This window comes from Gymnogyps californianus, chromosome 6 (genome assembly GCF_018139145.2).
Source record: "Gymnogyps californianus isolate 813 chromosome 6, ASM1813914v2, whole genome shotgun sequence".
Classification (NCBI taxonomy): domain Eukaryota; kingdom Metazoa; phylum Chordata; class Aves; order Accipitriformes; family Cathartidae; genus Gymnogyps; species Gymnogyps californianus.
This window is the reverse complement of record NC_059476.1, coordinates 38,454,519-38,479,889: the sequence shown is the minus strand read 5'-3', so window position 1 is coordinate 38,479,889 and position 25,371 is coordinate 38,454,519. Positions and strand designations below refer to the sequence as shown.

The window sequence follows — 25,371 nt, the reverse complement described above, 5'->3', positions numbered from 1 at the left end:
CGCTCGCCTTCTTACGAATGCAGCTACAACTTACCTCCTTTAAAATCTATTTACGAGTGATTTTATACTAAAATATGATCAAGTTTTGGATTTATTTAGGAATATCCCAATTAATTACGGGAACAATTCTTTCTTTTCCCATTTGTGAGCCATTCAAAAGGTGTTATTAAAAACAGTAAGAGTTTTATGAACATGCATTTACATGGCATCACGGGCGAAACGTTTGCCTCATAATAGTGCAGAAATCTTCTACTTTGGGGTGGGTATTTCAGGCTCTTGAGAGGTGCTGGGAGCTGTGTTCCTACTGTGTCTGCTAGAAGAAGGTTTTCTTCTCTGATGCCATGAGTTTGTTGTCTTTCATGATCAAAATACAAAGTACAAAATGCACGAAGCCGAAAACATTTTCCTTCTGTCCTTATTCTTTCTACTGATGTTATTCAGACAGTGTATTTTACTTTCTAATCCTCATTCGAGCAGAAAACCCAAGAAATGCTTACTATTACACTCGAGGAGCACTTTTTTGAAGTATCTTTTTTTTTTCTTTCAGACCTGGGCCTGGATCAATTTATAGTGAAACGCTATGATGGGAAGGTGAGCACATTAGACTATTAAGTGTATATTATTCAATGGCTTTTTTAGCCTAGAGTCCTTTAGTTATTACCTGCATGTGGGTATAAATTAAATGAAGTATTTGAAATATTCTCTTCTGAGCTTTTTGTTGTTTAGTGGCATTGCAGTGCTTTTTCTGTAATGACAGAAAGATTTTTTTTCTTTTTAAAAAAGGGTCTTATTTTAATGTTTACAGACAAAATATTACCTCTTTTTATATAGTGGTAGGCCAGGAAATTATAGGTTGTAATAGCATTTCCTTGCTGCTGCTTTATGACTGTATGAGAGCCCTACAAGTCATGCCGTTTCAGGGGCAGTTCGCTTGACCTTTCCCTTCCAGACTCATCTCCAGATTCCTAAAGAAAGGAGACACTCTTGTGTTTTTATCTGCATCCCGAGCATGTATTTCCCCCCATCAAACAGCCTTACTCCGTTCCCCTTTTGAACCCTAGGTCCTTCCTACAGCGGTACACGACTGTTCTGGATGTTTGTGCTGTCATGATACGTGTTGATAAAATGTTGAGCATGCTCTGATCTAGTTTTGTCTGCCTGCGTAAGTGGAGCCGCATAGCATCCTACCTGTTGTTACGGAAATCAGAGACTCAGTTAACCACATGGTAAATCCCGTTGGTATGGAGGAGTACGGTAAAGGCAGCTCTGGCCCTAGGACTAGCAGCTCATATCAAATTCTTGATGCAGATAACTGCAAGTTAGTTAATTTTTCCATCATATCACCATGGGCACGTAATGATACTCCAGCTTTTAGCAATATTTTCATTTCATCTGCATCATCTGAAAAATAAAGCTTCTGTTTTTTCCAAAGGGAAGTCAGAATCTGATCCCTTCATTGCTGAGTGTTGTACCTGACACATAGTGTAAGGCATTTCCAGAAAGCCTCGACACTGAAAAAAAATGCATTTAAAGCTCTGTAGAAACACAGTGTGGGCTGAACACGTGCAGTTCCCTGCCTTGTTTTGTGTTTAGTAGGGAAAGGTAAAGACAGAAAGTGATGAAATACCTGTGGTCCCTGCCTTCAGCAGTGTACAAGTGTTCTGGTTACCCAGGCAGCAGAGCAAGATTTTGCTTCAAAACAGACCATTGGAAGGTAGTATTTTGACAGTTAGTTTTGATGCATAAAACTACGAAGCATGTTGCGAAGACTTGTTTTCTTCTCCCCCTGCTACAAACCCAATGTCTGCTTTTCATCATTCAAAAAAAAAAAACCCACCAAAAAAAAGTACATATATTCTTTGCAAAATATCAAATGTTTCTCCCTCTGGTTTATGACAGTCTATTATGTATCCACTCACTTTCATCATTTTATCTTGTCAAGCTATCACATTCATGCCTTAGGCTTTACATAAACAAGATTTGTTTGTAGGGAAGAAATGCTGAATCCCACACTATTTTTGCTAATCATTCCTCTGTTCCTGAGCCCTCTGCAGTCAGTTCCTATCACATTGGATAAAAGATCCAAAGGCAATCTCTTTGCTGATCTCAACTTTCTGTTCCTTTGCCCCTCAGCACCGAGGGCTTGAATTGCAACGCTTTTGGATGTGATGGACACAGTCACCACACAGGGGTGTTGAAAACCCACAGTCGGTGTTTGAGGTACCGTGCTCGACTGCATAGTCATCCACGCTCTTAGGGTCTTGCCGTTCAGCATAATGAACATCTATGCTGGCTGAAGGGTGGAGAAGAGATAGCCTTTGCCTTACGCGCTAACCACCTTTCGCTCTGACCTGTAGCAGAGTGAAATTGCTTTTTATATGTTACAGATGTCAGTGCTGCACTTGGATGTCTACGTGCTGTGGTTTGGATAGTCTGAAAGTGAGGCAGCAGATTTAGGGTACTGCAATGGACTCTATTGTTATCTTCTCCTGGGACCTGTTTTTTTTGCACAGTCTAATAACACCCTAGAAGCAGTTTGCTCTGTTGAAAATGAAGAAATAGAGGTTCTTGTTTGCTTGGCTGTCTGCTTAAAAACACCTTGGGACTGGCTAAATCTGGCCGTGGCTATTAGGGTAGTGGTAATGTCCAGGTGAGAGGATAATTCGAGGAGAAGTATAAAATAAGTTGGCCTTGGCTCTCCCTTGGTAATGAAAGAAGCTGACAGTAGATTGATCTGCCTGATAGCATCTTGCTCTCATTTTATTGCTTGCTTTGGGTTTCAGTTTAAAAAACAACACTGTCTTTACTCAGTCAAGCACCAAGGTGCTGCAGAGCTGACCTTACTCATTCAAGTTTCGCTTGCATAGTAGCGCCCGAGGGATGTAACCCTTTTGCATCTCTTCCTCCTTGCCTGTTTCCAACTACTGTTCCTCTTGGGTTATCAAAGCTTCCTCTACCTGGAGACAACTTTCTGGCGCTTTGCCCTTGTGTGTTGGCAGAGCTGATGAGCTCAAGCAGAAGGGTAAGAGGTCCATCGTTCCCCTAAGCACCCTTACGAATGTCACGCAGAGGTAATGAGACTTGTGGTACAGGCGTGCGCTCAAAGAGTAATAGGCCTGTTCACTGGAACTTTCTTCTTCATTTTTAAGGTGAAAAGAGTGTTTCAGCAGTCAGACACAAGCAAGCTGTGGTACTGAAAAGTACTGACAATCTGCAGGCTAGATCCTGGCTGAAGAGTAGAAAAGAGAATTAATTTTAGTTCCAAGCAAAGATGTATACCCAGGGTTACATGCAAGTAATAATTTAGAACGAGGTTCAGTTAAAAGAATAGAACCAGCTGTGCAGTCAGTTGCATTTTGATGACATATTACAGGACAATGTTTAAAGTATTGGTGTGAATTTTGAGCATGTATGTTTGAGATTTAAATGCTACAGCATTAGTAAGCGGATGTATGAGCTGTTCTTCTCACAGAACCAATTTTATTTACATAAAGTTACCATCAAAACAACTAATTGGCTGTCGTGCGGTGATCGGGACTGGTCTTGCCAAAGGATTTTGTGGAGTGATGTGCCTCTATTGTAGTTGTGTGGGGTTTCTGAAGCATCTTGCTGTGCATGTGATTGAATGCTATGGTGAGAAGACAATACCCACTCTTTTTTTTCCTTTTCCTGCCCCTCCTTCTTCCTAGTGATAATTTATAGGGTTGCTGGAGAGGGAGGTTAATGTTACTGCCTTATTAATGGGAACAATGCTCCTGTAATTTGAGCCTAAATGCTTTTTCTTCGCTCATTGCGAGACCAAAAACCCTGGAGACATTCATCCAGCAAAAACCCTTGGTCAGATCTGTTTGCCAACATGAACTCATACTTTTCTTTGACCTGCTGCTGGGCTGAGTGTGCAGGGAGGCAACTCTGTCCCTGGCTCCATTTTTGTCGAAGTGTGGTGGTTTCTCGCCCAGGGAAGCAAGCTCTGGAAAGCAGAGGAAAAGAGGCATTGATTACTATTCATTCAGAGTAGAAAAAAAATATTCATCAGTCTGCAAGCATTTCAAAGTGTTCATATTGAGCCTGAACAAAAGGCTGATGTGAGAATAGACACAATCTAATGTGTAGCTCAGGGTGCTGTGGCGTGGAGGTGTCCAGACCACGACTGTTCATCTGCTCCATTTCCGCTGTGTCTCTTTCCTCCTCTTGCATTTTAGCAGTGGGAAAGCAAATGCTTTTTTTAACCCATCTGTAGGAGAAATATCTCATGTTGTCCCTTCTCTTGTCTTACCATCTTGAAAAGTATGCCTCTGGTTAGGAGGAGTGAAGTCCTATTTAATTTAAGATGTGCTGCTCCCCTGCTGCATAATGTTTGTTAGGGCTTAAGAAAGGGTGCTTTTGAGAGTGTCGTGGAGATGTTCTTTGCACATCTGGTTTTCAAACTGAGGCATTGTGCTGCTTCATCACTCACTGCTTGGATCTTGCTTAGCAAGGTAATAGTGATGAATAAGCTCTCGCTAAGTAGAAGTATATACCTTAGCACATGTAATGTGGCATAAGCTTCATTAATGTTACATAAGTTGTAATACAGATTTTGTTTAAAATGTTCTTTTTACATGCCTTCTCTGTTTACTTGATGGATTTTTTGGCTTATGCATTAATGATTGGCAAGCTTAATCTCTCAAAGAAAAAAAGAAGCAATGCTGTTAGTGGTATTTCTCTAAAGTGTGAGCTGCATATCCGCCCTGTTCAGAGCAAAATCCTGCCCTGTCATCTGGGTCCTTTGGTGCGGTCCCCGTCCTGGTGAGCCAGGGGAGCTCCCAGGCGTCCCACAGCTGAGCTTTCAGCAGTGCAGCCCGACAGAAAGGTGTGAGCGGAGGCAGAAAATGGATGTGGTGGGTGCACAGCATAGATCTGTCTTGTGCAGTTGGCTGCTCACACTGAAGGTAAGATGTAGTGCTTTTAAGAGACCTCTAGCCTATTTAGGAAAAAAACCACCCTAGATGGCTTATTAGTTTAATACAGAATACACTTGACTTGCTCTTTTTGTTCTCTGTGGGGAAAATTTCTTGCTACTGCTTAATACGAACAAAAGCCTTCGAGCTACCAGCAAGAGCTTACCCTCCTGCTACCATTGCTGCAGTAAGTAATTATATAGTTTCTTCTAATTAAACTTATGAATTAAGTATTTCCTGCCAGCATTTATATTTACATCTCTAGATGTTTGAGGATGCCGTAGAGTAATGCCAAGCAATAGCAAAATGAAGGAAAAGGAAAATACTTCAGATGGTTTCTGTAAGGGCCAGTAAAACACCTGAAATTTGCTTCCACTGTACAATGCAGGATTGTATCATGGATCAGTACAATGATTAGCTTAAAGTACACTTATCTGCCAAGGCTCTGTAACTGGAGGTGTGTGTCCATTAAAGAAGAGTTGCTGGGAGTCAGCTCAGGAGGAAGATTTCTTGCCAGATGATTTAAAGAGCATCTCAGGAGCAGAGGAGCCTGAAAAAATGTACTCGGGAAGGATCCCCATGGAAAAGACTGGAGGTAGATGGACCGTCTTTTTTTGGTGGATTGAAGGATCTTGCTGCCAGATTTGAGAGGGAAAAAGGAGCCTTTATTTATTAGCCTGAATTTCTGGGGTCCTTTGCTTTGTGTGTGAGCTAAGGCTGGAGCATGAGACTTCCACCAGAGGGGCGTAAGCTGCCGTAGACCCAAGCTTGCAGCAAGTGAGACAAGCTCGAAGTCCTGCTGTCATTCAGGAGCCAAACATTGGATCAGAGCTCTGAGCTCCTGTGATGTTTAAGTGCCTATGAAACCTTCATTCAAAAGGATGCAACTCTAAATGATATCTTAACAAAGGCAAGCTCTTGCAATTCAGTGAATAGCAGTGTAACGTGCACGTGCAGTTGATTTACTGAGCCCGTTAACAGAGAAGGATACTCGGTACTTTCTCTAGCTTAGATGCAATGAAAACAGGTGAGGAGTCCTCTAAATCCAACTGTATGAGGTCTTGCTGGTATCTGTTGTAAGAGTGTTTGAAATAAATGAGTCCCCAGCGTCAGCAGTTTGAGCTGTTGAGTCTAGGTTATGGCTCGCTTGGAGATACCTTGAAGCATTCAGCTATCCTGGTCCATAATCCGTGTAAAACGTCGCTGTCCAATTTTAGATTTCCTGCTTTTCAATTCCTTCACCTTCTGATCTCAGTGCAGGTAGTATTTACATAATAACCAGGAGGCATCTTCTTAGATAGATAATAGCCTTACACTCGTCTATATGAAAGTTCCTCTGCCGTCCCCAAAAGCATCGTAACAAACTGATGGGAGATAATTCTTGCCTGTGACCCTTTGTGGAAGCAAGCAGAGATGCAGTTGATTGCAGGTAGTCAGCAAATCTGAGCTGAGCTGACACGATTTTTCTCTTCTTGACTTTCTTTGCTGACACCACTGTCCATGTTTGAGGGTTTCTTTGCTTGTTAGCTTTCTCCTCCCAGCCAAACTTGGCCCTCCCATCTGCTGTGCTTAGCAGTTTTGATTCACGTTTGTGTTACTCACCGCTTTTCCCTGTTTGCTGGGACCTGTGCGGACACTGAACTGCAAATTCTTCTCTTGGCTTGTTTTTAATAAAAACAAATTTCATCAAAAATACTTAATTGCTTCTAACACAGGTAAATGCATGGTGCACAAACATCCCTGTGGACAGCTGGGTTGCTTTATGTCCACGTACAGAACATGCTTCATCCTTTCCTACCTCCTCTACAAAACATTTGTGGTGTATTTCAGTTTTGACAGAGCTCTACTTGCTGTTATCTTTTTGTATCGCTAATTCTGTTGCTCATTTTCACAGGTCTCGTTTGGCAGATACTACTAAAATGCTCTGGTTGCTGTATGTCCTCTTTTACTCTGGCTTCTAGGTACCCGGCGGGTGTTTCTTCCAGCTATTAATATCTCTGATACTTGTGTCTTTATTCTAATTATGGTTTGGTTTTTGGTGTAACCAAACATTCCCTCATTTTCTTCCCTCCTCTAACCCTCTCCCCTTCCACCAGGATTTCTGGCAGGTACAAAGCAGACAGCATGTGCTTTGACTAGTTTGTGCTTCAGACCTCATAACTATGCACTTTTCATGTAAAAGGGACAGTGTATGCTCACCCCTTCTCCCTGCTCCTTTAATAAATAATCCTGAATCCTCTCCTTGATCCTCAGCCTAAAGGTTTTATTTCAGAATACTTGAATTTGGCTTGTTGAGTACAGTCCTCAGGGTAACCGTTAATACATGGCTTTATTAACGGGAACATCTTTTGAGCAAAGCTGAAATGTGTATCTCCCTGTCCTCCTATTTTCATGGTATCTTTTGAGGCTTCTGACTTATTTTGCAGCTTGATGAGACTGCGATAGAGCTGGCTCTGTTGGAAAATGGCATTTTCCGCTCGAGGCCAGGAAGTTAGTTTTATTCTGTGAGAAAGGACAGGCATCTTTCTGGCCAAATACTGTGGGGAAACATTATGTATTTGAATGTGTGTAAGTTTGGGGAAGCTTATTTTTGCAAACTTTCCTGAGTTTTTCAAGTTACAGAACTATGTAGGCTGAACTATATTAAATAATATTTTGGGAAGAAGATATTTAGATGCTATAGTTCATAAAATGGTTTCTAGGAAGAGGAACTAGAAAGCAGAGGGAAGTTCCTTCAGTATTAGTAAGAAAAGAGGGAAATGTACTCTAAACACTTTGTTTGCCTTGTAGCTTTGTGACCTTAATGAAATCCATAGGGCATATTAGCAAAAAATAAGCAACTTGGTGACAAAATGCTCTTAGTGGGAGTATGCAGTCTTTTAATCAAAAAGTGGTTTATGGGGTCATTTTTGGCTTTAATTTCTTTGATAGTTTCACTGGCGTTAGATTAATGCCTAATACTTAAGGGATATAAAACTGAGCTCTGAAAACTCTGTCCTTGGATAACATGGAGTTAGTAGGGAGAAGGGGAGCGGGAAGGAGGATGGATTGAGCAGGGTGGGAGGGAATGTTTTAGGAGATGCTTGACCTCACTGCCTACACAAGGAGGGGAGATCTGGATGGCAGAAGCAGGTGAATAAGAAAGGAGGAGTGAGAGAGTGGAAGAGAATGGCAAGATTTTTAGTTGTATCTTAATTTGGTTCCTTAAACCATTTGCGATTGTGATGACAATCTCTAATTACATGATTACATGTGGTTTTTCCCCAAAACCCTGTCTCATTTGATGGGTATTAGTACTGAGTGTATGGCCCCAACCTCATCATCTGAACCAATGTTTAATACTTGCTTTCCACACAGAATTATTACTTGCCTTGTGTACTTTCACACTGGAGTTTTTATCTGAGAAAACGAGCAGTGTGCATTATCAACATAATGAGTTCATCTTGGTAACGCGAGCAGAGGTGAGGGAAAGCAGTATCCCAATTTCCATCTGGAGACCTAAACAGCCATTTAAATTCAAAGGTGTCAAAAGTCAACTCATTTTAGAAGCATGATTTGGGACATCAAGGACCTAGTTTTAATCCTCTCCCATCAAATTTCCATGACAAACACTGCTGTGGTCCTACAGATTGTGATTTCATTACCCTGCGGAGGACTGAGACAGCGCAGCGGAGGGGAGCAGCAGTGTAGACTGTCCCTTTTCCGAGGCACTTCCTATTTGCTTTTCCAGCAGGGGTTTCTCCCTTGCATGAGTGGGTCTGCTGCCTGCGAAGGGTCGGGCAAGTCTGTGTCCTTTTTTTTTTTTTTTTTTCCTCGGTCGTACAGAATGCTGGCCTTGCTTTTCAGGTGCCGTTTGTTTTAAAGGTGATGAATATTTAGAGCCTTGCTGGAAGGAGGGAATGCAGATTTCTCTTTCCAGTCTCAGGAGACCACCTGTAGTAATAATTGCTGCCTAATTTTTGATTCTCTGTACATGTCCAAATTCAAATTCAGAGGGAGAGAGTATGCAGAACAACTTCATGTCCAGCTCTGTATTTATGTCCCCCTGTGTATATATACAGATAAAATAACCCCCAAATCAAAGGTTTTAAAAAACTCTTTATTAAAATATACTCTTGAAAGGTCATAAGCTGCGGTATTTATCTGCCAACAGTAAATTTTAAGCATTTGCCTATGCTAACACTCAACCACTGCGATTTGCCATGCAGAATCTGTTTGCATTTGCCTGTTAGTATGTAGACTTCATAGTAAATTATCTAGAGCCACTAGGAACTTTTTCCACTGCAAAAAGAGGTTTGAGTTTCAGAAAGTCCTTGTGTTATTTCCATCACAACCTTAAACACTTTTTTCTTATTTAATGATACATAAAAAGTGATATTAAAAAATCCTAGGCAGTCCATCTAAAAAGACTTATTTTGCATCCACATTATAAAGCTAGCTGTAAAAAAAGTCTGAATCCCTCAATTCTCCCCCAAGTCCTTTTTTTGTCCTTGTTTCATAGCGCGGAGGGACCTGCCCTACCTCTTTTTCCCTAAAAGGCTTTTGAACATCTGGTTCTGAAAGGCTCAATTTTAAAATCTGGTTCTGAAAGCCTTTTTATTTCTTTCTTTCAGTTTTCTTAATGTAGGTAGTGAGGTGCCAAGGTGAGTTGTCATGAAATCTCTAAATACATGGCTTTGGTTCTTTAAAGTTTATGTCTTCAAAAAAATGAGCAAAATCTAAAAATCTCCCTCATTTCAGAGCCTCCAGTTGAGCATTTTGATGCAGACAGAGTTTAAAGCATTAGTATTTTTAGTTACCATAGCAGGCTGCATTGCCTGCAGTTTTCACTGGTATTTCTTAAGGGTTTTCCCTTATCTGTCTTGTGTGATAGACTAATACAGAGCATCTGCTGCAAACACATTAGTGAGCCGAGTATATTTCCCCAGATTTTAAACAGCCCTGCTCGGGAAGGAGCTGTAGTAGTCCGTGCCAGCACGATGCTGTCCTGCAGGCTCTGCTGGACCAGGCAAATAGGAGCTGCGTCGCTGCACATTTAAATGTTGCATAGCACTAATGAGGTGGCAGATGCTAGCTAATATTTTTAAGGATGTCAAACAATATGCGTGGTAGGTGCTAAAGAGTGTTTAAAATGCATTAATTAAATGGATTGTCCAATAAATTTTATGAAAAGATTTGTTTTCCCATCCTTAGAAGGATTCCTAGTAGTTTTTTATTTATAGGGGTGCTGTCTGCTGATTTATGCCCAAGGTATCAAGCCATGTGCGAGCAGGACTAATAGCACATCCTGTCTATGCGTACTGCTTAATGTTACATGCATAAGTACTAACGTGGGGTTCTTTTCCTCTTGTTAGAGAGATTTCATTTGTCAAGAGACACGTATCCCAAAATTGCAATAATATGGAGGGTCATCTTTACCTTGTAAAGCCAGAAAACTCCGAAACAAGGAAAGAAATTGTCTATATTAGCCAACTTGTAACAAAGATTTTTTTTTTTTGGAAACTCCTACTGTGGAAAAGAGAATATTTCTTTTTAGCACTGATCATACAGCATTTTAACTTCATTTCCTATATGCCTACAGCTAACCATAAAAGAAGTACGTTAATAGATGTCTTTTAAATGGTTTGCATAACTGAAGGTGGTCAGTTGGGACTGAAAGAGAATTGCTTTGCAGCAAGGTGACTTCACCGAAACATTCATGGTTTAGTATTTGCTTACACAATATTGGTAACTTTAAAGTATTTCTTTTAAAAAGGAACAAACTGAGTATGATGGCATTTGTCAATAAAAGATGGTTATGCTTCATCTAAAATTCCTTACTAATTTACAAAATTACTTTGTGGTTCTGGGGAAATACTCGTTATCTTGCATGCACTTTGATATTTATTTTGTTGTCGTTTTGGAAGGTATAAATCACTGTTGAGTGGTCACATAAGGCTGATAAATTCCTGAAGCTTTGGTTCATATAAGTACGAAGGTGATGTTGAAACCTAAACAAGTTATGGGAATAAATGTGCCGAAAGTGTGTTTTCTCCTCCAAGTTGAAACACAAACTGTCAACTCTAAGTGGCTTACCAAGAATGTGTTCTCCCCAAAGTGGCAAATTAAATGCTGCTCATTAAGTAGTTTCTGAAATGCAAAATGAAGTGGAGCTGCAAGGATTTAGCTGATAAGGCTTCTCTAAACGTGCATTAGGAATGCAGAGCAAACACTAGCACCGTACCTTGCATCCGTCTCTGCCTTTGCAGAGACGGCATCCCTTAATTTGCAAAAATACGTCTCTTTTTTCAGATTTGCATAATTAAGTATTAACATGTTTCACTCTTCACTCAGCCCTGGGAAAATAATTTTAAAATCCAAAAATAAAGGTAATATTTGGCAAGGAATGGAAGGAATCAGTGGGGTTTTTTCCCCAAAATCCTTTGTTCCTTGGGATCTGTACCATGTACTTGGCTCGAGGGAGGCTCCAGCAGTAGATCAGTTTTGGGGTAGAATACGTGAAGTTTGTGATAAATCTTTGGGTGCTTGGCTTGCTTGCAGCCAGCCCATAACACATGTCTGGGGAGTTGCCTGCATATGGCACACAAGTTGGTTTTCTACAGCACACTGGTTTGGGGGAGGTTGGTCGCTGTTACTGATAGGTTCAACCCGTGTTCTGGTGGTGTTTGGGCTTGGAGACTGAGTTGGAAAGGGCAAACCAAGCGTTGTATTTTGAGATACAATTACATTATTTTTTTTACCTGTTGTCGATGTCTGGTATTGTGGATAATCTGCTTGAATGCCTGTAAAAGTTTTATTCCACTGAGACTGGACTGGCGGCTTTTCACTGAACTTACACAGCCATGCTTGTGCCGAAAGCAATGGTATATTTGGATTTCTTTTTCTTTTTACATGTTAATTTGGATGTTTGCTTGTTTGTGTGCTTGTTTAATATCAATCTACTGCTTGATTAAAAAATACATCATAATTATAAACTGTTTCCCATGGCTTGCTCACTTGTGAATGCTCAGTTTTGAATGTTTTTTAGGTGTGCTGAGTGATCTTAACCAATTATTCTGGTTTTGGGAATGGATTTAACATAGAAAAAAATTATTAAATGGAAGACGTTTGACTGTTTTAACTGAGCACTTTGAGAATTGGCTTGTGTTCAGATACAAAAGGGTGTGAAATGTGAAAGTTGTCCTGAAATTGTGTGGATAACTAATTGGTGAAGGTGACATGTCTCTAAAAGAGGATGGAGGCTTGGAAAGGGATTTTTCCCTACATTTTTCTGATCCCATGCATTACCTTTCTGGCTAGAAGGGATGGTAGAGTATGCTGGAAGGAAAGTAGGATGTGGAAAAGAAGCTCGAGGTCTATAGACAGTGGTTTTAGGTGTTAGCGAGGACTGACTTTGGGCTTCTCCACCTTGAACTTTGAGGGATCACAACAGTCCGCATTGTGCTTTGTGAAGTAGGTAATTGATTTTTTTTTTAATTTATTTATTTGCCTGGGGGTTATAATATAATTCTGTAGAATATAATGTTTCATGGTAGGGAACAACCCCTGAAAAGGATGCTTTCAGCCTTTCCCGTAGTGGGGTGAGCTTCCCACGTACTTTGTGGAAAGCAAACACGCAGCTTCTCAGTGAGCCAGAAGAAAATAAATGGGAGAGTTGTGAATTTTTTAAACTTCTGTCCTCCTAGTGCAGGGAGCCTGAAAATCTTATTGATCAGGTCAGTTATTATTTTCTCCTACTAAGACTAATGGGAGAAATTCCCTTTCCCATTAGCTGCAGGCAGGCTGAGCACCATAGTCACAGCGTATGTTCCCCTTCCCCAGCTTTCTGACAAGTAGATGCTTGCTTAAAAAAAATAAATAAAAATTTTTACTTTGCTCATAGAAAGATGCAGTTGAGTAAATGCTTCTCCCTCCCATCTGCCTACACCTTTGTATTTCAGAGAGCAACTAGCTTACTATCTTTTTTTATTGTTAGTCTAAGGATGTGGCTTTCAGCATGTGAGGAATATTTTGAGCTGTTTGATGGCGACTATGAATTTTAAGTGCAGAAAAGAAACCCATAAAAATTAATAAACCGACCTCTGGAGCTCTTTCATGGGATCCTTCAAGTGGGTGAAGTAGGATGCTAATAGCTAGTTTATGATAAACGCTGCTAAAGACAGGCAGTCGGTGGCAGAGGCGATAAATCAGACGAGCAGGTGAGATGCTACTGGCAACACTGCCGGCAGCAATCGCAGAAAACTGCTTTCTCCACAAATCCTCCCTTCAGTTTAAAGGAAAACCAGACATTGCTTATTTGTCCTTAACATAAGCATTAGTGTAATTTTGCTTTGGATCCATCTCGATGGGAAGGGAAGCAAAAACATTTTTTTCAGTAAATGATACTTCAAGCTGGTATCCTGTAAGCATTAATAGTTATCTTGCATGAAATGAATGCCATTAGCATGTTGTCTGCTGTTAGTGATTTGCCTGTTATTAAATTTCTGATGCTCTCCAGATGGTAAAGGCAGAGCTACTGGGAAGAATTTTATTTGATCAATAGAGCTGAACTTTTTTCCCCTGGAAACTGTATTTTTTGGTGATCTGTATGATTATTTTTGTCTCTTTTCTTGTGGTTTCTGAACCAGATACGGGTTAAATTTTCATCTAAATTATTAGCTGAGCTCATCCCCACTCTGCAGTCACATACAATGGTGAGTTCTCTCAAAAAACAAAACAAACCCTGAGGTGGATGAGAGACATCAGCTGCAGACAGTGGGTCTGACCCGGAGAGGCTACGTGCTAACCCTTGCTGGGATGTCTACTTAGGCTTCTTAGCGGTGCCCAGTCAAAGCAACGACCTGGTTGCTTCAAAACTTTCTTGCTCTTCGCAAGTCTAACCGTTCAACTTGATGTTATGTTTTGCCTGCCTATTTTATTGTCGGTTAACCAGTTTTCTTTCCTTTATCTTGTATATGATGGGATCTCCGCTAGACAGAGGTAACGGTGGGGGACAGTTGTGTAGCTGGACCCTCGTGTGGTGGTGTTTGTCGGTGGTTTTTCCTAAAACCGTTCCTAAATTCAGCCTTGCTTTCACCATGCTTCTGTGCTTGCATGACCTGGTTTCTGTGGAATAACCTCATCCACACCGACTTTTCTTTATATTAATTTCATTTTCCTCTGTGTATGTGTGTGCCACCTCCTGCTGTGTTCTTAAAATGGATCACCAGTGTGGATTTCAGTGTGCATCTCCTAACAGTTTTATGGATCCTTTTCAGTCTTTGAAGCTTCAGCGGATCAAAGGGACTTGGATTTTTAGCTTAGTAAGGGAGATTAGTGGATAAAACACATGAGGTATTTTCTACTAAAACAAGATGTTGAAAAAGAACTGGAGCAAGAGAGGGAGATTGAGATTGGTATCGGTCCTGGTCCTCCTAGTGAGCTTGCTAAACGCACTCCTGTGTCGTGTGCTTCTGATAACTACACCTTTTTGATACCTTTGATCATGCTTTATATTCATGTGAAATAGTTCTTTCTTGTCCACTGCTACAACAGAGTATAACTAAAATGCTATTAGTGAAATACAATAATTTCCTTTTTGAATCCTGTATTTAAAAAATCTGATTTTCATAACACTAATCTCTCAAAGACTCAGACAATTTTAAGCAAAATGGACGTAGTTCTATTTATCTGTATTTCAGCTAGGCTAAAACAACTAATTAATATTGTGCAATTCCTTATCCCTCATTTGAGATGGGGAAGCACTGATCTTTGCAGAGCATTTCTGACAGATTTGAAGGCTGGAAAAGGTCCACTGAATATGGATGGAGATAGTAAGGGTGTGTGTATGTGGAATGGCTTGTTGGTGGTAAGGATATAAATAAAGCCTTCCGTTTCTCTGTTTAATCGATTGCTTTGTTTTCTCTTTTTGGGGTGTGGGTCGGATGAACAAATAGAAATTATCCCAGGAGCGAGAGAAGTTTGCCGATGAAGACAGCATATTTTATGCACTTGGAGAATGTGGACTCATTTCTTTTTCCGACTACATCTTCCTCACGACGGTCCTTTCCAGTAAGTACAGTGGGGCTTTTTCTCTGCAATTACTGCTTTTTTTAAGTTTTGAAGGTTTACAAGCAAGGAGTTTGCTGTTGTTGTCTACATACATTTCCCTAAAAGGAATTCTTGATTACTTGAAACTCGAGCTGAGTGAATAATTGCTATTGCTTCATGTGGTTTAGACTTAGCTTGGAGTGGTTCAGAAAGATAAGCAGATCGATGACTTCTGCAGATTTATTTCTCATTTTAAAATGTTGCAAATTTTCTTTAATGAGTCATTTGACCTGCTGTTCAAAAATGTAAATGGAGATGTGTTCTTGAGTTGTGTTCATGTGATATTCTTGTGTTTGGATGAATATTGCTATGCAGGTCTTCACTGGTTACAAGACTGTACAAACTCTCTTCTCCAGCTGTATTTTCGCTTGGGTAAGCTCAGGCTTGTGCATGATGTAATCCAACGAGGAGAGAAGTTAAACTGTTTATGTTTCAACAAGTATCATTAGATATCTTCTGTCTTTTCACCCTGCTGCACTTGATTTGCATTTGTGATATTTCTGTGATCTGCTAATCTGTTCCAGCAAAGTCTTCTGCACTTGAAGTGCTGGCACTTAAAAGTTTGCTTTGTTGGCAAGAAAGAGTGAAACTGAAGCCCTTGGTAATGTCAAACAGCATTTCTAGACTTTCTTCATGGGGAAAGCAAGCTCAAAACCTCATTTGCAGAGCTTCTCTAGCTGCTTGGAAGGTGCTGCATCACAAACAGGAAAGTCAACAGAAATTCCAGTTATTTTTCAGCCCCATTAGAAAATGTGGGGTAATGGGGAATATGCCACTGTCCAAATGAACTTGAGACATTTTATTTTCAGACTTTCAAAACAAAAAAAGAGAAAATGTGGCCATCTAGTCTTGTAAGTGTCTGTTTCATGATGACCTGATTACAGGAATTAAAAAGCTGGATGCTTCCCAGTTCACTGCAGACCCCCATTGCTGCCTGCTCTGTGCTGTTCAGGGAGTCAGCTGGGTAATTCACTGATGTTTTGTAAAAGCAACAGGTGCTTTATTTTTTTTCCCCGTGTTCTTGCATGCTGTAACACGGACAAATGAAAGAGGCAGCTCTTCATTTACTGAACACGACATTTCGGAGGATCTATTACAGGGGAGAAGCAATGTTCAAGGTCTTGTTTGTTGTCAAATGGACGTGGTGAGGGAAGATGTGTATGTGACCTTCATGTTGTGAAAACAAACACTGAGGGAGAAAGCTAGTTCAGTCCAGGGAATTTGTTCTATGATTTCAGTCTGCTTTTTTGTTTGACTGAGTCTCAGAACTGACTCTTAAGACTTTTGCCGTTCCTTTCTTACGTTAGTCTAGCCTGTGCTGAAATTATCGAAGGTATTTTCACTTGTGTAGCGAGGGCTTTTCATCTGAGTCTCCACAGATTACAATGAACTCTCCAACCTATAGAATTGCATTACTGAATGTGGTTTAGAAAACGCTCGTGCCCTTGGCTTTATGGCTGTACCGGTGCTGAACAACCCCCTAATCAAGTACGCAGGGCGCAAAATTAATTTCATGTGCTTCCACAAGCAGCAGTAAGAGAAATTGTTCTTGCTTTGGTTTAATTTCTTTGTTATGAGAATAAAAGAAAAGGGACCACCTTGTGTTAGAGTAGCAGCCGGCCTTGTTTTGGAGGGCTATGCAGGAGGGATGGGGTTTTTTCCTCTTGTTCTTGGGCTTTTAAATGTGTTCGCAATTACCGGGGAATCAGACTAACAAGAGGAGACAGAATTGGATGGTGTGTGCTTTGAGGAATGATGTGAAGGGTGGGCAAGGCAGGAGCTTTCTGAAAGGAAAAATTAAAAAAAAAAAAAAAAAAAAGAGAGAGAAGAAAAAAGTATTCCAGGACTTTTAGGTATTTGAGAAGTTTGCTGAATGGTTATTGAAGATGGAGGAATGTCTCTGGAGCTACTGTCAAAACAGTCATTCCCCAGAGGAAGAGTTTTGGTTTCATTTTTAAAGCATTTGCTTTGTAAAAATAAAACTTTCAAACTAACCTTGCCCTGTGGCTAGATAGAAAAATCACTGTTATGCCATGCTGGTTTACTCTCCTACTAGTAAACATTACTTTGCAGGAATCCAGTAGTTTCTGATATATTTTTTTTTCGCTGGGAAAAAATAAAATAAAATGAGGAAAGTGCATCTTAAACCTGACAGTTCAGTATTGGTTTTGTCACTGTGTTGTTTAAACAACCCAAACATTAAGAAGGTATCTGGACAAAAGCAAGCTGTCAATTACATCAAATAGCTAAAAGCCACTAAATATTGAGAAACGAAGGTGGCATATTGAGCACTAAAGCAGGATAATCAGAAGGGGAGTGTGAGATTGGGTCTGGGGATGGGAGGCAGGAGGGAGAGGCGCTGCTCTGCTGCGCTCAGAAGTGATAGGGAGAGATCAGTCATGGTCTGGTCTGGCTTATTGAACTCGAAGCTGATCAGTGATAACCTCTGAAAACAAGAAACCCGAAGGGCTTTGTGTTTATTATGCCCCTCGGGAGGGTTGTGCCCAGCAAGTCTGCTGAGACGGCTCCTGCCCGTCTCCCTGGCTCTATGGAAAGCACCGCCAGGCTGTGAGAGAGCTTTCCCAAAGCATTTAATTTAATTTGTCTTTGCAGCTTCAGCTCACTTCAGTTGTACTCTCTGAAATACGGACCGCATGGCAGCTGCCGGGGAGGGAGAGGAGGAGAGAGGGCTGGAGGCTTCATCTGTATGTTGCTCACAGAGAGCTGTTTGCATATTGCACAGAAAATGAAGTCTGTCACCATATTTTATTTACAAGTGATTTCTCGCTCTAGCACTGTTTGTTCTCATCGGTTGCCGTGTTGCTGTGAAAATGTATTTTTAAAAGAACTAATAAAATACCATTTAACTGCTTCAGAAAGTCAGCCTTCTATCAAAGGCAATGAGAGCTGAGTGGCCTTCAGGATACGCCGTGGTTTCTGTCGCTTCAGCTGCTCCCCGTGTTTTGGGGCAGAGGTAGAAAGATGAGCAACATACAGGATAAACAAAATGCCGGTGGGGTTTCCCCTGGGTCCTTCAAATGTCATAGGCAAGCAAAGACATTGCTTCCCTAACCAAAGAGGGTTTTGCTTTTGGACTTGCAGAACAGGTGGAGGAAGGAGAGAAAGAGCTTTTCCATCATCAGTGACTGCAATTTCAGAGCAAACGTGGTCCATTGTACGGGCACGCTAATGCCTGCTTGATTAAAGGGTACTGAAGGGAGCTGGGCATTAAAAGAATAGGTCGGTGTTGCTTCCATAATTGGACTGTCGCTGTGTCTGGATTTACTCCTCCTGGAAGGAGGGTTAAATAGCATTGGCTCAAGCCAAAGTAATTACTCTCTTGCCAGGGCTCTCGTAGCAGACCTGCAGCTCCTTCTCCCATCTCCTGCGGGCTCTTTCTAGAGCGCGGCGTGCTGCCATCCCTTATGGGTACTGGCCTGCAAGAAGCCTCTTGCCTAGGATTGATTCACTTTTTTTTTTTTCCCCCTTTCCCCGGTGTAGGAAATAAACCCCAAGCCATCTAGCTCTGGAAGTTATTTTCTAGCCGGATATTGAGCACTGTGCAGGTCCCTGCAATGGAAGTGGCACGGCATGCTCTCCTGCACTGCTGCACACAGGCGACGTGATCCCTGGGGTCTGTTTGCACTGTGGCTGTTTTGAATATGTATTGCTGGCTGACACAACAGCCTCCTTCCCTGCCACGAGTGAGATCTGTTATCTTACCAGTGGTGTTTTAATTCTGCAAAGCAGCACTAAGTGCCATAGGGCTTGTTTCTACAAGGAAAGAAGATATAAGGTTGCTTTGAGTTTATAGAAATTTTTTTTTGGTGGTCCTGTTCATGTTAATTTTATCTTTACTCTAAACTTTCAAGACCCTCCGTTTACCTACATGCATATACATGGGTCTGTCTCATCCACACTATATGGTGCAGAGACGTCTTCAATACCTTTCTGCCAGCCCAGTCGCTGCTGTGTGGGATTTCCAAGATGTATCTGAGCAGCACAGAGATAGTCTTCCAAGGAATGTCCCAAGTTCCAAATGTAAGCCTGGTTGCTTCGTGTCAGACCGAGGGCTCTCTGGCTCAGCATCCCACTTCTGCCATGGGCTGGTAGCAGTGCTGAAGGACAAAAGGACAGAAATGGGATGGATCTCTCGCAATTGGCAGTTTGGGATCTTACCAAGCGGAGCTTGACCTCTCTGGTTTGAAAACTGACATTAGGGCATGGGATGCTCTACCAGCCTCTCCACCTGCAGTCTTCGTGTGGTCATTCTCTGATCATCTCTCTATCCCTTGCATTTGCATGGTGTGATGGGCTGATGGATCTCCACCAACCTCCTCTATCACAGAGGACAGTAAATTTGCAGTGGGGAAGGACTAGTCTGCGGGCAGCACTTGTTAGCCTGATTGAGAAGTTCCAGAAACTTACTCATGATTATTTCTATAGAATTAGGAAATGGCATAATTTTGTGTCACCCATAGCAATATCTCAGAACCTGCAGGTGTTTGGGGTGTCCTCTTTCTCCAGGGGATCGCTGGAGAGCACAGCTTCTAGAGCCTTCATCTAGAGCTGCCATTTCCACAGCTTGTTTCCAGGTCCTTACTTCAGAGAGGCATTTAAGAGGGAATTCTGATTTCCAGCAATGCTCTGTGAGTCATGTGGTAACTGATGAGAAGCTGTTGAAAGGTAAGTCTTGTACTCCAGCTAAGGTGCTGTCACACTGTCTCAAATCTCTGAAACAGAGACGTACATTTGTCATTGATGTTAAAACCAAAATGCAAAATTTTGGTGTCAAAATTACACAGTCTCTTTGGTTCACAATCTAACAAGCAAAATAGAAAAGTGAAACAGCAATAATTTTTTCTTCGATTTTTTTTTTTTTTTTTTACTTGATGAAATAGAAGAAAGATTAAAAAAGGCGTCACCTGGGACATCACTGCAAGGAAGAGTGTATACAAATTCACGCCAAGCGTGCAGTATCTGGAGGTAGCGCACTGTCACGGTACAGCTTTCCAAAGGGTGGATTGGAGCATCCATTCACGTGCCAGATCCTTTAGCTGTTCCTGATGCATGTGTCCGATCCACGTGTTTCTGTACAAGATGACAGTTTATTTGGGGTTTTACCTGTCAACTGTACTAGTTAACCCCTTCTTTGCTTTCTGTTGGGCACCTCTCGCTGTCTCTGGTGGCAACATGGGCACGTGCAGCTCAGTAACCTTGGAGCTTGGTACTCAAGTAGGGCTTGAATCCATGTGCCTGGGTTCAGGCATGTGAACCTCCAGTGTGGATTTAGAGTGAGGAGCTAACAAAAACTTAATTTCTCTTGGTCTAGGTTGTTTAGGGCTTTTCTTACTATTAGTAGTGGTGGTATTTTTACTTTGCATGATGGCAGGTTTCTTATCAGCCACTTCCTACACCTTTCCCTGTGTGTGGAGCTGCACCGGTGAGCCAGGGGCGATGGTCCAGCCAATGTGATCCGGCTCGTGCTGTTAGGAAATAACACCTACCCCAAACATGTGCCAGTAATAGAAATAGGGTGTACTTCTATCGGGTATGAAAGACCTGTTTTCCACTCGTGAAAGAAGCATTATATTTTAGATTTTAACTGGAATATGAAAATCAAATGAAAACTTGATTTTCTGGGTGTTAGAGTGCTTTAAAGCTGAAGTCTGTATTTTAGTGGCATTTGTACATTAGGTTTTAAAATGATGCATTTGTATTATTTCAGAGGTAATTCTGATTCTTCCTTGTGATAAGAAATAACCCTTAGCTATTTAAAGATACTTTACCTTTAGAACCAATGATATGGTGGCTCAGTGTCCATGCTGTGGACTAGGTTATTTTAGCTGCCTGTTAATTATATTTCTGGGTTGATTAACGTTAACAAAAAAAAAGTTGGTGGGATTTGTTTTCGTTTTCTGAAATAGTGGAATAATTTGAAAGGAAAATATCTGCAACATTAGGACATTTTAAGGTTGGGGTTTTTTCCCCGTATTTATTGCAGCTAGGGCTCAGCCATCTATATTCTATGGATAGTTGCTTCCCTATAAGGCTGTAACTCTGTTCTCAAAAAAATATTGCAGCATTTGGAGATACATTATGTGGAAGTGCATCATCTAGCTCTTCCCTGTTACCGGTGCAGTCGCTTACAATGAACTAGATGCCAGTGCTGGCTGCGGTCTTGTAAGGGTGAGATCGTCTATGACCCCAATTCTTTCCTTCAGACAGAAATGTTCCAATTCAAACAGTACAGAAAAAATTTCGCAGCTGAAATACCGCTGTGCGGTGTCAGACAGTGTAATGACCATGCTGATTCATGTAACTTAAGGGGGGGAAAAACAATCTTGATTAATCTTTGGCTAGAGGGATAAGGTAAGCTTTTTTTAATGTTGTGGCCTGAAAAAAAGGAAAAGAAAAAATATTAAAGCTGCAAGGCTTGAAGAGCCATCTCTGGATGAAAATCTTTCTCTGCCTTAGGAGGACTGTGTTAATTTTGTATTGACTATGAAGATATGGTTTTTTTCAGTTTCGGGGTACTATGGCCTTTGTACATATGTTTTTCTTAATTTTGGGATAGATGGGGAAGAAGCAATCATAGGATATTTAACTTCTAATGACTAGTTTTTCTTAAAGTAACTCCCCAGCTGAATTCTTGATCTTTCATCCCAGACTGGAGTTGCTTGGGAAGTTACTAGGCTTCAGGATGGATGTTGAAGTCCTGAGCTGCTTTCTGTTTGAACTCAGACAAAGAAATTTTCGACTACATCTGAAGGGAGCAATGTTTATTTTCCAAAAGTGTGTTCAAAATAGTTTTCCTAAAATGCGGTGCTTCCGCTTGAGGTGAATGCTCTACAGACGCTTAATTTTTGTGACTGTACCCGTATACTACGTGAGTTGCATCAGGAGTCAGAGGGAAAGACTTGTTGAGAGGTATCTCTTCAAGTGTGGAGTATTGAGTTTGGGGGAAAGAGAAGATCAAATGAGCGCAAAAATAGTAAAATGTGGCCTTTCTCATCAGGGAGCGTTTATTGTCATTCAGAATGCATTTTTCTGGTGAGAGTAAATGGCAATAAAGAGCAATTGAGTGCTGCAAATTGGTCCATTCAATAGCTCAAAATAGTTAAAAATTACATAATTGGCTTAAATATGCCTTATCAACCCATCTAATGCCTCAGAGGTTCCCTAGGGCTTTATACTGACGGATCGGGTGGGTCTTTCAATGTGGTCAGTGCTGCTGCTCGTCATCTGTTTGTCTGGTGGAGGTTGCTCATCTTTGTAACGCTAGTGCGTGTGGCTTTTGGTTTTCTTATTGCCTTTCTGTTCCCAAATATTTGAACGAATGAGTCAAGAAAAATGTTAATTGCCCTTTACACTAACTCCCAGGTTAGTTGAAAAAGCAACTTGGCGTGTAGAGCTGGTGGAGCTATGGATCCACAGAATGATTTCAACCTGATCTTTCTAGATATAGTTACATGTATCTCAAAGCTAGGAATAGGTAACTCATGAATTGGTATTGGTGTGGGCTCCAGTACCATGTTTTCTTTGTGATTTAATCCTAATGTGATTTGGAGGAATCATTAGGATGTCGTTGTATCCTCCTGAACACCTAAAGACTAGAAATAAAGCTAGAAAAGAAACTGCAGTTGCCCTGACCAGTTCCTGACTCGTCGCCCAAGGGAAATTAGTTGCAATGAAAAATCTTCGTTCTTAATCATGTCAGAAAGGATGGTGAGGAGATAGCTCACAAAATCAAAGAGAGCTGGAAATGCAGCAGAGCGCTTGGGGAAAATCCAGAAATGATTTTTCCCTTCTAAAGAGAGGCATTGCACCGTATGAAAAGCAAATAGTCCTTTAAATGGTTTTGATAACCGTTGCAGGAGGAATATTGCTTTCATTTTGAGGCATCTTAATTAAGGAGGCAGTGGGTAAATTTAGAGAAGCTGCAGTTGAGAATGGTAAAATTGGGGGGCAGAATAAAAGGGGGGGGGGGAAGGCTAAGTTTAGCTAGGCAGACTGATATCTGCTGCTTTTATGGTCTGCAAGTTTCTGAAAGATACAAGAGGAAGAAGAGAAATGGAGGTTGTACAGGCTGATGTAACCAGGAGTAATGGGGCAGGGTGGGCAAGGGGGGGGTCAGCTGCCGTCGGGATGACTCTTCCTCAATAAATCCTGGTCAGAAACATCATGCCCAAGAGGAGAGGCAGAAATCATCTCGCTCGGGACCAATAAATTCAGACTGCCCGGAGATCAGGGACATACATCTTAATGAACATTTCTTCCTGAGCAGGGGCGGGATGAGCTAATTGTCTTCGGTGCCCTCTGGTTTCCCTGGCTCAGACTCAAGTTTGTTGGATTTGTGTCATTACAAGTAATTTAAGTTAGATATGCAGATCAGAGGAAGAAACGGGCTGTGTCGCTTATTAGCTAAAGGAATGAAGTAATTAAATTTGCCAGTTTAAAGCCACTTTCCTTCCCTGTCCTTAGAAAATACTGACCCTGCAGATTTTTGATACTGAACTGTTCATTTTAATTTTGCAAGTGATGTTCTCCCCTGGGGTTTTGATAAACTGCTCTTGAAAATGTGTGTTTAGAGAAGGGAAAGGAAGGAAACGGCCTTTGTGAGGACTAAGTTAACTATCTTGCTTTCTCTGTTCACCCTGTGTCTGCATGAATGGGACACGGTAGCATATGTTTCCTTAAAGAAAAGGGGGGGAAAAAAAAAAACAAAACACAAAACCCAGACACCAATTTTTAACAAGGAGTAACAAATTTTCCAATCTCAGAATATACATCGGTGTACCCTGGCAGAGAAAATGGGGGAAGAAAGATGAGATGTGTAAACTGCTCTTTTTCTAGCATCTTGTAACTAGATTAGAGTTTTGTATAGTCCGCCTTTTCCTCATAGAGGAAACCACTCTTGCCATGCAGTGCTAGATTTTGGGGCTAATAAGAAGAAATTGCGTCCAGGCTTTCATGCAGTACTTGCAATTAAAGGGATTAAAATTGGATGTGTTATTTAAACGTTAAGAGGGTACTTGGAAGGTGCTTAATATTGTTGCTCTTCAAGGAAATGGGGAATTAATCACTGGAAGTGATGGATGGATACAGAGGAGGCTTTTTGTATAAATCCCTTCAGGTTGCATCATTGGAGAGATTATGAAGTTGGTGTTGGGGACAGCCGGTCCCCCTGATTACAGCTCAGCTAATGCAGAATTAACGAGGGATGGTGAGCAAAGGTCTCCTCATCCCAGCAGGCAGGACAGAAGCTGGGGGAGGCATGGCTTCTGCTGCAGGGTTGTGTATGGAAGGGAAGATAACCCACCACGTGCTGCTGGCAATTGCCGTGGTTGTAGGAGACATCGCTTATGCACGTGGTGTTTGGAATTTAAAGCCCAAATAATTGGCACGAGGAAATTGGAAATCCAGAGATAATAACAGCAGGACTATATGTGCTGTATGTATCAAGCGGCTTGTGACAGGCTGTTCCTGCCATTGAGTTTAATGTTGTTATACATCTGTTTGAGGCACAAAGTGATGGGAAAAAGTGATCTCATTAACAAGTTTGCTGAATCTTTTAGTGATTAAGTGCTACAGTTTATTATAGCAAGGGGAAAACACGATGTAAAAGTCTCCTGGCCTTAAATTGAAGCTGTAACTAATGTACAAAATCCAGTTCAGTTAATTCCATATTAATTTCTTTTTGTTTAAGTGATTCCTCTTTGCGTCCCCCCTCGCACCCCCATCTGGGAGAGGCCTTAACGCAGAAGGGCAGTTGCAGAAACTCATTACTCTTTGAACATCCACAAGAAATATTAAAAGTCGATTGCAAAGGATGAGGTTAAAGGGGGATGAGCCTCACCAGTGATCCATATCCTGCTGCCAGATTTGGGTCGGGAAGAGCCATCTTCAGAACAAAAAAAGGGGCTAACTTTTAATTGATCATTTAAGATGACAACCTAAGCACTAGTTATAGCCTAGAGGATTCCCTAGAAATCCCAGCAAACACCAAAATTCCTGTAGGTGGTATGTATTTGAAAGTAGCAGAGCAAGATAAATTCTCATGTATTAGCTTAATTTGGAAAAGAATTGTGGCAGTATGTTGTAACTTTAAATGGTGATGAGTTACAGAGCCCAAAATGGAAATGTACTGAAATTATTTGGTGGGATGCAGGGGAGGGAGCGTGGTTTTGCTGTGATGGGTGGCTGTGAAGCAATGCTTTTGCAGAGTTCTGGCTAAATAAACCATGACAACATAGACTAAATGCAAGGAAAAATGAGGTACCGTGCCATTTCGGGTGCATCTCAGCTGGTGAGCTCCAGCTTGTGTGTTATCTCAATGTCA

At 41.3% G+C, this 25,371-nt stretch overlaps 1 protein-coding gene across 2 annotated transcripts in view; it reads left to right on the top strand.

Moving 5' to 3' along the window:
* Window positions 1–25,371, top strand: part of MICU1 (mitochondrial calcium uptake 1) — a 109,903-nt gene that overhangs the window by 43,128 nt on the left and 41,404 nt on the right. The window contains exons 7-10 of one of the 2 annotated variants that reach the window (XM_050898915.1): window positions 548–591; window positions 7,037–7,048; window positions 13,914–13,919; window positions 14,876–14,990. In XM_050898915.1, the coding sequence (XP_050754872.1) occupies window positions 548–591; window positions 7,037–7,048; window positions 13,914–13,919; window positions 14,876–14,990 (177 nt within the window). The remainder of the gene's footprint in view (window positions 1–547; window positions 592–7,036; window positions 7,049–13,913; window positions 13,920–14,875; window positions 14,991–25,371) is intronic. The other variant, XM_050898914.1, reaches the window with a different exon arrangement.